The 14,389-nt window shown below is 28.3% G+C and overlaps 1 protein-coding gene across 1 annotated transcript; it reads right to left on the bottom strand.

The window, feature by feature from the left end:
- Positions 1-707: 707 nt before the first annotated feature.
- Positions 708-4,092, bottom strand: LOC114179797 (putative protein NRT1/ PTR FAMILY 2.14). The gene is made up of 4 exons (XM_028066257.2): positions 3,922-4,092; positions 2,585-2,802; positions 1,905-2,464; positions 708-1,829 (listed from the first exon to the last, which is right to left on the bottom strand). Exons 1-4 carry the CDS (start codon positions 4,076-4,078, stop codon positions 998-1,000), a joined length of 1,767 nt encoding a protein of 588 aa, XP_027922058.2. The 5' UTR covers positions 4,079-4,092; the 3' UTR covers positions 708-997.
- Between the last annotated feature and the right edge of the window lie 10,297 nt (positions 4,093-14,389).

Below are 14,389 nucleotides of genomic sequence, written 5' to 3'. Positions count from 1 at the left end.
AATAAATTTAGAAATTTATTGATAATATAAATTATTTTAGTTATGAGTCTAGAGACCAATTGTAATTTTTTAAATTATTTTAATTATGAATAATTTTTAGTTTACAAATTGATATTTAAATTGATCATTATAAGGACTAATTATATTTTGTTACGAAAAATTTTCAAAATTTTCTTGCAGTAATAATATAGTAATTAAGGTACGAGGATTTACTTTTAAATCATTGTTGAAATATTGATTTTCTATGTTTCGGACTTGTTAGTAGTATATTGTTTTGTTAGATTAGATTGAAATATAAATTTTATAGTTCGTATTGTATGTATAGATTTAAAACTTTGAATGTTAAATCCTTCATTGTCGAAATTTTCGCTTATATGTCCTATTTGACGGGTTTTATCCAATTAAAATTAAAATTAGATTAATAGAAAACCTTGGATCGAATTCAACTAGTTGAATCATCAAGTCAGATTTTAACCATAATATTTTTCCAATGATTCCATAAATTACTATGATTTTTGCAAGTAACCTTTGTGTTGCAATTTTTTTTTAATATATATATATATATATATATATATATATATATATATATATATATATATATATAGTGCTACGATTTTAGCGGTGGATATTCGCAATAGAAATATTTATTAATTCGATCAAATTTCTTAAGAAAGCATCTCAACCGATTAACATAGAAACCTGTATATTTCTATGGGATCGAAAACAAATTACATAAAGTGAATATCAAATAATGAAACATTTGACAGAAATGGTGTTTTTGCAATGTGCAACCTAACTACTAGAGACAGATAACATGGTGGAACATGATTTGTCTGCAAATAGTTTAAACTTCATTCTGTCATAAATCCAATATGTACAATCGTTGGTATAAACAGAATTGGAGTTATAATATTACCTATTATTTAATAGATAGCTATACTTGCTGAAATGAAACTTCAAATACAATGAAAGAACAACACCAACAACATCGAAAGAATCAAGTTTTGTCCATCATGTTGTTCTTCACAAGGACCTTGTAATGATATTTACGAGAACATGCTATGAAACATAACATGTTGAACAATCCAAATGCCGCAACCACGAAATAGAAGTTCTCTAATCTGCCCTTGTTAATGTCTCCATCAAGCCAATCTGGTTGACCCTGCTTCCCAGTGAAAGAATGAACAATGTTTACTATGAAGCTGCTCAAGTTGCTAGCAGCTGAAACATTGAGGCATAGCAATGAATTTGCAACACTTCTCAAGCCCTCGGGGGACTCGTTGTTGAAAAACTCAGTGTGGCAAACTGTTGCAAAAACATGGCAACATGCTAGAAGAATGAACTGAGGAGCCAGCCACAACACTGATATAGATGCACCAGAAGAAATGGCCAATTCCCTTCTCTTGATCTCCACCAACCCTGAAACCACCATTGATAGAAAACCAAAAGCATGTCCAAATCCAATCCTTTGAAGGGGTGTGAGTCCCCCTTCTTGCTTGGTCACTTTCTCCAGTGCAGGAGCAACAATTCGATCGTAGAATGGGAGCAATATTCCTATTGACAGCAACATTATCACGTTTATCGAGCCAGGATGAATCTCAAAGTTGTGTCCCAAATGCCTATCCATTTTCATGGCTTGTGATACTCCAAATATTGCTTGTTGTCCTAAGGGAATGTTGACTATGATGCTGGTTACGAATATCGGCATGATTTTCAGCAAGCATTTCAGCTCTTCCACTTGCTGGATGCTACTTAGTCTCCAAGGGTTTTTGTTCAATCCATCATTGTCCAATTCATTCTCCATCACTATAGCAGCTTTGTTTAAACATCTAAGAAACAAAAATCAGTCAGTAACACAAGAAATTACGTGACCCTGTAAAGGAATTTACAAGCATATCATTTACCTAAAATCATTTGTAAGAAGCAGCTTTCCTTCTGAATCATTTTGGAGTGGTGGATCATAAAGTGATGCTTGTGTGTCCAGATGAAAATGACGCTTGTGTTGTGCTGCAACTAGCACTTGAACTATGCCAGAAAAGTTGCTTCCTTTAGGCTTAACATAGGCATAAACTTTGAAGCCAGCAAAGAAAAAAAGGATTGAAACAATCATGTACAGAGCGGGCAGTGCAAAACCAAGGGTCCAACTAACATTATCTTGGATATAAACCAATACAGTTTGGTTTATCAACATGACCAGTGTCTGTGTGGTGTAGTACAAAGTGTAGAAGGTGCTACTTCCATGTCTTCCCTCAGCAGTGGTCAAATCGAATTGGTCAACGGCAAAGGGAACACTGCAAGGCCTTATTCCACCAGAACCAATAGATAACCAGAACAGACCAAAAACTAAAACACCCATTTGAAAATTTGATTGGCCTTGGCACACACCCCTCTGCTGTTGCTCAATGGAGCATGGTGGAGGATGAAATTGTGGCACCCAAGCAGTTAGCATCACAGTAACCATGCCCTAGTCAAATAGAAACAAAGGTTAAAATCCAAATTCACCCATTGGTTTTATTGTCATTGTTTATGAAAAACATGAGATAGATACAAATTATGATCAATCCAAAACGAAAGTAAAAGGTACCACAAGGCTGGCAAAGGATGCAAGGGCGATTGTTCGAAACTTTCCCAAGTACGCATCAGCACAAAAGGCTCCAATCAGAGGAGTAATGTTGGAGACAGCGAGCCATGTGTTCAAAATGTTTGCTGAAAGAACCTGATCCATGTTATACACTTTCATCAAATACACCACAAAATTCGCCTGCATTCCATATGTTGCTAGCCTCTCAATTGTGTCATTTCCTGCACATTTCATTCTAATTATAGTCCCCAACACAGCTGAATAGTCAAGTATCAACATAAAATTAAAATTTTAGATTAAATATATATTTAGTCTCTTAATTTTGAGATAAGATTAAAATTCTTTCATGTTCAAAACTTAGATAAATTTTGATTAAAAAGAAATAAAATTGGAATTTGTCTATTTCAAAAACTTCGATAAATTTTGATTTTTAAACTTAATAGATAAATTGATACAGATCTTTTAATCCAATTACGATAATTTTTATTTGGACATGTCAAACGTATTTCATGTTAGTCAATGGCAGATCTTCGGCCAAAATTTTGGAGGTGCCAAAATTTTGGAAGAATTATTCTTTTGGTCTATCTTTTTGTTCAATTTGTTCGCGATTTTTTAAAAATTGATGTACTTTGATTTTTTTCGTTGAATTTTCTAAAGCGTAAGAAAGATCTTTCATAAAAAATTGATACTAGGATTATGTCAATTCGAAACTAAATTACACAAATATTTAAAATATAAAATTAAAAAATAAATGTGGACAACCAAAAAAAAATTTCCTTATATATAAATATAGATGTATACAAATTTATTAAAATATCAAATATATAAAATATATTACAAATATTAATTTTTTGAAAAATATATTTAAAATTATATATTAATATATATATATATAAATATAAAAAAATTGGGGGGGCCATGCCCCCTTAGTCCCTACGTAGTTCCGCTATTGATGTTAGTATTTAAGTTGTTTATCATTTGACATATTCTCGCTTCAATATTAAGTAGGAAATGTGTTTGACACAAAAAAAAAAAACGTAATAAAATTAAAAAAAGACTATATTTATTCATTTTTAAAGTCTCAAAACTAAAATGTATCAAAATTCTAAATAAAAACGAATTTTAATTTTGTGTTTGAACTAAAAACATTCTTGATAACGTCTCTTATGACTACTTATTCTAAAATTTCAATTTGATCTCTTTAACTTCAAATTATTCATTTTGGTCCTTACTAAAAGGCGACAAGTTAAAATTAAAACTAATGCAAGAATGAATTAATGCAAAAAAAAGTCATTAAATTTAGAATATGAAATTCAAATAAAAGAAGTTACGAGACAGACCTAGAATGTAAGGCATGGCTTTCCATCCAGGCTTTCTAAAGTGTGTGTTTGGTTGTGATTGAGCAAGGCTTTCTTCATCTAGCAATTTCTGTTGCAGAGAGGGCATTGAATTGCGTTTTCGTTTAGCAAATGAAAAGAGTGAGCTCGACCTATCCATTGTGAATAGCTTAATCAGTTTCTGTAACTTGTGTACAAAATATGCAAAACTATGGACCTTATATAACACAAAATTCTTGGTCTTGCCAAAAAGACCGAGAAACTAAAAGAAAAAGGAAGTGCTGATGTGTCATGCAGATGCTTTAGGATCACGATCACATGCAAAATCTACTAAGGAAAGTGCTTTTTTACTACATTTTTGTATGATTAGGATATGCTTTGATGTTTGAATTTATTAATTATACCATTAATTAAATGCCTTCCTTAGTTCTTATAATTCCTTCTGTAAACAAACTTTGACCGAGTTCAAAGTTAGACTAAGCATTTTTATTAAGAATTAGTTTCATTATTTTCTCTAAAAACATCCTTAATTACTACTTGTTTTCTAAAGTCATTGAGTAATAAATCAAATATATTAATGTCTTGGCTTTTTTTTTATAGTCTAATCTTGTATCCTACAAGGAACATTTAAGAATTAATTTTTAATATTCTCATTAATCAAAATTGAAGCGGTGAATAGATTAATTATGGAAGACATTAAGAGAATTACTAGAACTAATAAAAATAATTTCAAAAATTAAAATGTGTCTCATTAATGTCAGGGTGGTTATATAAAATAAAAGTATATAAATTTATTGTTAATAATTACATTATTTATTTTCTGAATCTTAATGAATGAATTAAACCTGTCTAATAAAAAGCATAGGAACGAGTCTTGCTTGTATAAGAATAATAATAAATAAACAATTTATTGTAGTTATTTAGCTACTAATAAAACATGTAGTGGACATACATATATTCTGAAAAAGAATGTTCAAACATATAATTGAGTTAACCCACTTAATTAAAAGTGACTTGATAACAAGGTTATTCGGGGTATGCTTATTTAAACTTTTCTTACAAAAAGGAAATCGTTTTTAATAAAATAATTATGTATATTATTTTATAAACCAATTGTTCAAATAGGAAATTTTAATTTTATATTTTGGCTATTATCCAATTCTTTAAGACTGTGTTTGTTTTGCTGTATGCAGTGTTCCAATTTGGACAAAAAATTTAAAGGTATCAAATTAGATTTTTTATGTATAAATTATGTTTTCTAATTAATAAAAAAAATCTTTATTTTCTTTTTTCATTTGGTCTATTCAACCACACATGATAGTAAAATAAACAAAAAAAATGTGACAATCACTCATTATCATATCATAAATAACCATACAAAATTATCATTAAATGTAAAAAATTATCTAGCATGAAGCAGCAAAGTAAAGTAGTTGAAATAGTCACCAAGATAAGTTGTAGACTTGTATTCTCCTTATCCAAAATAACACACTAACATATATGTCAAGTTACTTGTATTGTGTCGTATCACTCTGAAAAAATATGCAATGTAATTCAAGCAAAAAGTCATCTAAAAGTCAATAAATATTCATAGGATGGCCAAATTTTAGAAACTACTACTTAAATTAAATATGTGACATTATTATATACATATAAAATTTTATTTATATCAAATATATATATATATATATATATATATATATATATATATATATATATATATATAACAAAAGTTACCTTTATAAAAAAAATCAATTATAAATTTACCTGGTATTCAACATTTACATGAAATTAATATCTTCAAGCTTTTGTGAATTTAACTAGTTATGGCAATATTTACTGAAGTTATAAAATAAAATAAAAATATAACATATTTTAATATTAGAGTGTTCAAACATTAAAATAACAGAAATCAAATTAATTATATCTTCAAAACAGCTTTCAGGTAATGAATGTTTTAACCAAATTTTTTTTCCTTTGATTTCATAAAATATAATTTTAGAATTTTTATAGAAAATAAAATAAAAAAATTTGTTGGGGAATCGTGGCTTCCTTTGACATGATGAAGATCGTCTCTCGCCGAATGAAAGCTAAAACGTGGATTTAAATATCTTGAAAGCTGAACCCATTTGTTTGGTAAAAAACATTTTGGTATAAATATCGATTCGCTTTCTTAATTTTTTTATTTGTTTCAATTTGACTTTTTATTATTGGTTGGTTCAATTTAGTCTTTCAATCATTTAAAATGGTTCAATTTGATCATTTTCGTTAAGTTGAAATTAACAACGTGTCTATACATGACACGTGTCAAGTTGTGAAATTTTTAATTTTTAATTTTTTTTTTATTTTTAAACGGTCACATGTTAGGTACCGTTGTGCCACGTGACAATTTACCATCGTGACACATGGCAGTCGTAATAGTTGTTTTCAATTTAGTCATCTTTTTAAATTTTTGGTTCAATTTAGTATTCTTATTTTTTAAAACGATTCAATTTTGTTTTTTCCAAATTGAGACCAAATTATTAAATAAGCTTAATTATAACTTATATATACATGTTAAAATATTTTTTTTTTAATTTATACATCAAATCACTACACCTAAATATTCAAATTATTTTATTTTTTAGAAGTGTAAAAAATTACAAAGGTAAAAATGTAAAAAATAATAATTTGGGTATTTAGGTAGAGTGATTTGATGTATATATTCAAAAAAATTATTGGAATATGTATACATAAGTTGCAATTAAACTTATTTAATAATTTGGTCTCAACTCGGATACAAGAAAATTATATCGTTTTAAAAAATAAGATACTAAATCGAACTAAAAATTTAAATAGAAGCCTAAATTGAAAACAACTATTACTACTGTTACGTGTAAAGACTTTAAACTGTCACGTGGCATGATGGTAACTTTACACATGGCAGTTTATAAATTTTTAGAAAAAATTAAAAGTTTTACGGCTTGACACATGTCCTGTACGGACACGGTATTAACTCCAACTTAACATAAATGACCAAATTGAACCTTTTTAAATAATTTTGAGACTAAATTGAACCAATCAATAAAATTGAACCAAACTAACAAATTAGGAGACTAAATCAATAGTTATACCAAAACATTTTCGTTTTATAGAATTCAAAATTGTCTAAAACGACTGTTATAATCAAAGGAAAAACATATATACTTTAGGTTTGCGTTGCATTCAACGAAACCAACCTTTCTGCAAATTCCAAACATGCACTAACTGGTTTAATTAAACTTGACAAATTGAATTAGTATTGTTATAGCGTAAAAAGTTTAAACATTGGGGGTTTCTCCCTACACATCCAAAGAGTTCTACTACACTTCCAAAAGAATTTAAATTTTTATAATACCCGTCTGAATCCTTTGACTATTAAGCGGTAAAAGTTAAAAAAAATCTTAACCGGCTTTTGAAATCCGGTAAAATTCTTAACCGGCTTTTGAAATCCGGTAAAATCCTTAACCGGCTTTCGAAATCCGATAAAATCTTTAACCAGCTTTCGAAATCCGGTGAATAGTGTCAAACGGATTTGAAATTGTGAACCGGCATTTGAAGTTCGGTTAAGTGATTTAACAGAATTCGAAATCCATTTTCTTTGTATACCGACATTCAAAATTCGGTTATAAAATTGTCTAAATCATTTTTTTTAAAAGCGACATTCGTAGTAATGTTGGTGATTTTAATTTTCTTATTTTTTTTATTTGATTTGTTTATAAAATTTAACTTCAATTGTTTTATAATTTATGTATTAATTATTCAATTTTAGATTATTTATATTTTATATAAGTACATTAAATAAAATTTTATTAATTTAATTTTTGTAGGTATTTGCCTTTATAATATCTAGATTAATTTTATTTAATTATTTTCAAATTATTTTTACTTATTTATTATTTGTTAGTGTTTTTATTTATTTATTTGATTTATTTATAAGATTTAATTTCAATTTGTTTATATTCATATATTAATTATTTAATTTTAGATTGTTTATATTATATATAACTACATTAAATAAAATTATATATCGAAAATGGAAATCCGGTTTAATAAACTGCTTTTTTATTTAAAGTTTATATTTATATACTGACATTTGCTTTTTTTATTTTACTTTACTTATTTTTTTTATTTTTTTTAATTTTGAAATGCTTTGTATTTATTTCCAGGAAACGGATCTGGATATCCGTTTTATCTTATTACGGATTTCGATATTCGTAATGTTATAATAAATCTTTTCAATTTTTAAATTTTTAACTTTTTTATATTTTTTGGGATTCATTTTATATTTATTTAATTTATATATTTGTTTTACAAACTTTTAAATATTAAGAATTTAGTGAAGTCTTTAATTTTTATTCTGAAATTGTTTTTAATACAAATCGACTTCTAGTCGTAATGATAATCAATGATTTTATTTTATACAAACCGAAAATGTAAATCCGATTTTTATTTTGCTTTACTTATTTTTTTATTTTGAAATTCTTTGTATTTATTTCAAATATATAAAACTTACAAATAAACAAATAAAAAACTCATTCATCAAATAAATAAAACTTTAAAAAAAGTGTAGAAAATAATGAATAAAAAAAAATTGCAAATAACAAAATTTATAAAACAATAAAGTAATAAAATAAATAAAAAAAATAACAAATTGAAACAAAAAATAATATAAATAAATAAATAACTCAAGTTCATAACTAAAAAAATAATAAATATTAATAAAATATATTACAACAAAAAAGTAACTTAGTAATATTAATCTAATTAAAAATAAATTTTTTATCGAATTTTGAAAGTCGGTTAAAGATTTTACCGGAAAATCCTTTTTAACTTTTACCGCTTAATAGTGAAAGAATTCAGAAAAGTATTATAGAAAATGTAAATTATTTTGGAGGTACATAGAACTCTTTGGAGGTGCAAAAGAGAAATCCCCTTAAACATTTTAGTTTCTTAAAAAGGATGTGACAGAAGTCTGTGGGTTCAGTCCAGACACGGAATGCATCAATACCTTCCGAATGTGGGCCCATTTTACCCCCTAATAGCTTCCTTACGTTTACACATTTTAAACTTCAGTAGTCCTTTATGCATCAAATAATATCTATACATAAGAATATATGTTGTTTAGTCCAGTTTATATTTAATTTAAAGAATACTTCTAAATTTAATTTAAAAATAAAATTTTAAAAAATGAGGAAATTATTTTCAAATTTCCCTTTTAGGCTTAAATCTATAAAGTTTCCCCCTCGTCTTTATCCATTTCTTCTTGGTTTGTTCCTCTCACGCGTGAAGCTGAATGAAGAGAATTTTTTGGTATGGCAGCATCACGTTCTTGAAATATCTTGAAGGTTCTTTGGTTCCACCCAAGTATCTCGGTCCTCCTACATTCACTATCAACAACACCATCTAATTACTTACAAAAGTTGTAGGTTTGAATACCTCTCGTTTGTTGATTATTCCTTTATATGTTTGATATCTATTGCCTTACATTTGGTGTCCTATTCATATGTGATCAACCATTAGCTATATTAATCATTCTTCTATCTATTAACATTTAATATTTAAGAATTATTATATTAGAAGTTGCTTACTAATTGCATGATGGGACAAATTGTATAAAAAATTTCTTTTACATTCATACAAAATCTCTTAAAGAAGTGATAATTAGAACACTAATGATATAATTGATCCTTCCCTTCTCCGATTCAAGGGAAGATAAAGCTTTCAATATAATATTAAAGAATTTTATATTGTTTCGAGGTAGAATATGATGGGGCAAACAACAACACAACAATAGAAAATGTTAAAAAATATCATAAAATAATTTCTTCAAACTTGTAAGAATTTATGAAGAGTGACAAAAATAGAAAATAATTTATGAAGAGCGACAAAAATAGAAAATGACAATAATAATTACAAAAGATAAAATCAATATTCTTAATGTAGGAAAACTCTCTCAATGTGAAAATTAAAAACCACAAGCATAAACTAGTTAATCAAGCTCCACTACGATTTGGGTAAGAGAGTTAATCAAAATACTACTAATCAATACTTCAAAGTAATAATGCTCTCAAATTTGAAGAATAAAAAAAGAGAAACCTAAAATAATTACACTAATGTAATCTTATTGAGACTACTCGGTGAATATGTCAACAAGTTTTCCTTTTATTTTTTTTTCCTCTTCTAAAGGCTACAAAAGTTAATACTCTCTCTTAACTTATAAAACTCCTATTTACTTAGGTTGAGTGAAACAAAATAAGATACTACTTTAGACTTTTTAGACACACATTAGAACTATAATAAATTTTTTAATATATATTTGAGAAAATATTCACCTTTAAGACTATGAAATCTTGTTTAATCCCAAATTACTTGATACTTCATTTATATGTAAATATGAATTATTTTGTTATTATCTTATTATTATTTTAAAAATTTTAACAAACATCAATATAATATATAATTTTAAAATTAGGATGATAATGCAAGATGGGCCATGCGGATTAACCTGCTAGCCAGCAAGAAAAAGTGTGGGGATAGAAAAAGTATTTTAGCCTACTGACTCGCTTAGGCCTGTCTCGCATAACTCGTATATATCTCACACAAATCAATGACGAGGATGTGATTGTTGACCTGCATAGCCTATGATTTTTTTTACCATATTCTAATTTTTTAAGTTAAACAAAACTCTTTTATTTTATTTTGCTATTCCATGTTTGAATCCCTAAGTTAGTTCTCTTCATTTATCATTGATTAATTCTTATAGTTTTTTTGGTAATTTAGACAATGATTTATTTTTATGGCTTTTTGTTCATGAAAGGTTTAACATTGACATATTTATTTAATGTGAATCTTAATCTTATGTTTACTACTCTATTTCAATTTTATTGTTAATGGTGGACTTAATAGGGTGCAATGAAGATATGAAATATTAAAATAAGATTATGGTTATAACATTTGTGTGAATTATGCGAGCTAACTTGCAACCCTTGAACCAATTGTTATGCGAGGCAGATCAATAAAACTAATCCAATGTTCTTATACAAAATAGACCAACCCAACCTGTTTTTTACAAACCAAATATAAGGCAGGCAACCACATTGTATCTCTATTTAAAACTACATTATGTTGGGTTTAAAATAAACTTAAATGAATTAACTGTTGGAGCCTTAATAATAGTTATTGAGTTAGTCGTTATGAGTAATTAATAAGACATTATGTTGGGTTTAAAATAAACTTAAATGAATTAACTGTTGGAGCCTTAATAATAGTTATTGAGTTAGTCGTTATGAGTAATTAATAAGTTAGTCATTGTGGGTAGTTAATGTACTAGTCATTGTGAGTAATTAGTGTATTAGCGATTTATAGTTGTTCTGAGTACAACAAACAAAAAAATGAGTCTATAAATTATATAATTCATTGCATGAAAACAATAAAGTTTTTTCACAAGAGTAGAGAGTTATTGTCTACAAAGTGGTATCAAGAGTCAATTAGCTTGAGTGTTTAAGTGAAAAAAAAGAGATAGAGCTTAAGTGTTTAAGTGTTTGGAAAAAAAATAGTGAGATAGCCAATTTTATAAATAGTGTGACCCTACCCAAGTTGACAAAAGCAGTCAACTATGACAATTGAAGTCTCAAAATGAAGGCTCTTCTTGGCTCTTAAGATAATTGGGAGGTGGTTGAAGATAATTTCGATGAACCAGCCAACACCACGAATTGGTCAAATGCTCAATTGAAAGTGTTGAAAGAAACACATGTGAAGGACAAGACAACTTTGTACATTCTATACCTAGTTGTGGATGAGTTTGACTTTGAAACGATTGCAAGTGCTAAATCTTCAAAAGAAGCGGATGAGGTTCCAAAAGCTTAGGGGAGAGTTGGAAAGTATGAAGATGAAGGAGACAAAAAGAGTAATTGAGTACATTACTTAGGTTAAAACCGTGGTGAACCAACTTGCTAGAAACAGAGAGACGTTGCCCGCTAGCCAAGTTATGGAGAAGATTTTGAGGTCGATGACCGATGACTTCAAGAATGTGGTGTGCACGATTGAAGAGTCCAAGGACCTATCAAAGCTCACAATTGAAGAGCTTGCAAAATCTCTTGAAGCACATGAAAAACAAAAGAAGAAGAAGTGTGAGCTACTTGATCAATTACTTTAAGCAAAGATGTCAATTAAAGATGAGAAAGCTCATAACACTCAAGGTAAAGGACGATCTTGAAAAGGTATAAGAAGCAGTCCTGGTGTTAGAAGTCAAGGACAAGAAGAAGAGAAATAACAGTCCGGTCAAGAAAATTGGCACGAAAGAGGATGAGGTCCATGGAAAGGAGGTTGGTCGAGCAACTAAAATGTTGAGTGCTTCAAGTGAGGTAAGTATGGTCATTATGCAAAGGACTATTACTCACACAAGTGTTTTAGTTGTAGCAAGGTCAAACATTTTGCTAAAAATTGTCCATCTAAAGGAAAAGAATAGATGATCAACTTCATAGAAGAAGTTAAAGAAAAAAAAAACGACATTGTTGATGGTGGCAAGTAGCTCGGGGACCGAGCACAAGCGAGTGGAAAACTTAGTAAGAAAATCGAGTAGGTTGGAGAATAAAGGAACTGAAGGATAAGATAAACATTTAAATTTACGACAGAGTTTTGTTGAGTTGAAAATAAACTTAAATGAATTAACCGTTAAAGTCTTAATAATAGTTAATGAGTTAGTCATTGTGAATAATGTACAAACTGTTGTGGGTAGTTAGTGTACTAGCACTTTATAACCGTTGTGAGTAAAAAAAAAATGAATCTATAAATTGTGTTGTTCATTGTATGAAAACAACAACAACAAGAGAGAGGTGAATAGTTTTTTCATGAGAGTTATTTTCTGCACATTCTATGAAAATTAATTGTTGGTATACCAGTTGATGTGCGTATAGTTTTCTTACTAAGGTTTATTTACTTATAAACCACATTGGTTGTTTCTAGGAGGATCAATCACAAATGTACACAGAAGCACACATTTTTATCCACCAAATGCCAAAACATTTAACTTTCTGATTCGGCTCCGTGTTGCCAGTGGGTCCTTGAACAAATTTACACGTAGTATATTGTATGTTATTCTATATCTACCTTCCCAGTATCAACATCTTAAGCTACCTTTTTAATTCTTTACTAATTCATTTCCACCAGTTTTACTTTCTTAGCCACACAACCCATACCTTTGATAGTATCCATTTATAATCCAGTAATTAAATAAACCAAGGACTGGCTTGTGTTCATGAACCTTGAGCTTCACTTTAGTTAGATCAAAGAGATGCTTAAAAGTTAAATTACAAGTGTTCTTCCTTTTTGCATCACAAACCTGCTTTTGACCTTAGCTGAATAAGAATCCCAAAATATTATGATATCTTCCAACGTACACGCAAGAGCAAGACATTGATGCCTACTCCTTTAAAAAAAATCAACAAATTAACACAATATTTACTGTTATTTCTTTAGTTTTTAGTACTTTTCCCCTTTCATATTCTTAGAATGTCTAGAACTAACACATATCAAAGAAAAAAAAAAGAGAGAGAAACAAACTTATTAATTATTAAATTGAAGACACACAGCTATTACACATCTTATTCTTATGAATATAAAATACCTTTTTTCACGTGAATTATGTCAAACACACAACATCTTAAAAGTTATTTCCATTTATAACGTGTCAAAGAGAAGGGTACCCCACTGAATAAAATATGAAAGCAGATAATGTTTTAAAGGGTGAGAACTTTTACTTGCACTTTGTCATGGGCGAACCATGGTGCAACATAATCTATAATGGACAAGATTTCGTGAAGAAATAAATCATGGTTTCAAACGATGAAGAATCTATTCCTACTGATAAAAAGGAAATCATGATCTACATTGTTGCAGCTTATTGGGTCGAACAACTTCTTATTAATCAGCATTAGCAATGGCAGATCATCAATGGTGGAAAACTGATGATACCTATAAAGACGCACAAAAGTCATACTTTGGAATAATAAACCTTTATGTTAATAATTGAGTAGTACCCGTACGTTGCATGGGTTCCAATTTCAAAAGTACAAGTTCTCATTTAACAGTAACCAAGTTATAATTTTTGAATAAGTTAAGGAAGTTCAGTCTCATTATTCCTTTTTGAATTCAAATCCATACATTATAATTTATTTATTTATTCATTTAAATAATTTTAAATTTTGTGATGAACTTTGAGATTTTTTTAAAGATCGGAAATTGAAGAATTGTTAAAAGAGTACTTAGAGATTTTAAAATGAGAAATATAGTCTTAAAATTTGAAGTGGAATTTAATGGACAAGTTTTGATTTAAACAAGGTTTTAATATTGTCGGTATGACTTTGGTAGTTGGAATAAAAGTGACCAAAATTTATAATTGAATAACAACGTAAAATTGTCTTTTGCTATAAAAGTAAGATCAATTTTCAAG

This window comes from Vigna unguiculata, chromosome 3 (genome assembly GCF_037176805.1).
Source record: "Vigna unguiculata cultivar grain cowpea cultivar isolate G323 ecotype 2 chromosome 3, ASM3717680v1, whole genome shotgun sequence".
NCBI lineage: Eukaryota > Viridiplantae > Streptophyta > Magnoliopsida > Fabales > Fabaceae > Vigna > Vigna unguiculata.
Note: the sequence above shows the minus strand (reverse complement) of the source record. Positions and strands in the feature narration are given on the sequence as shown.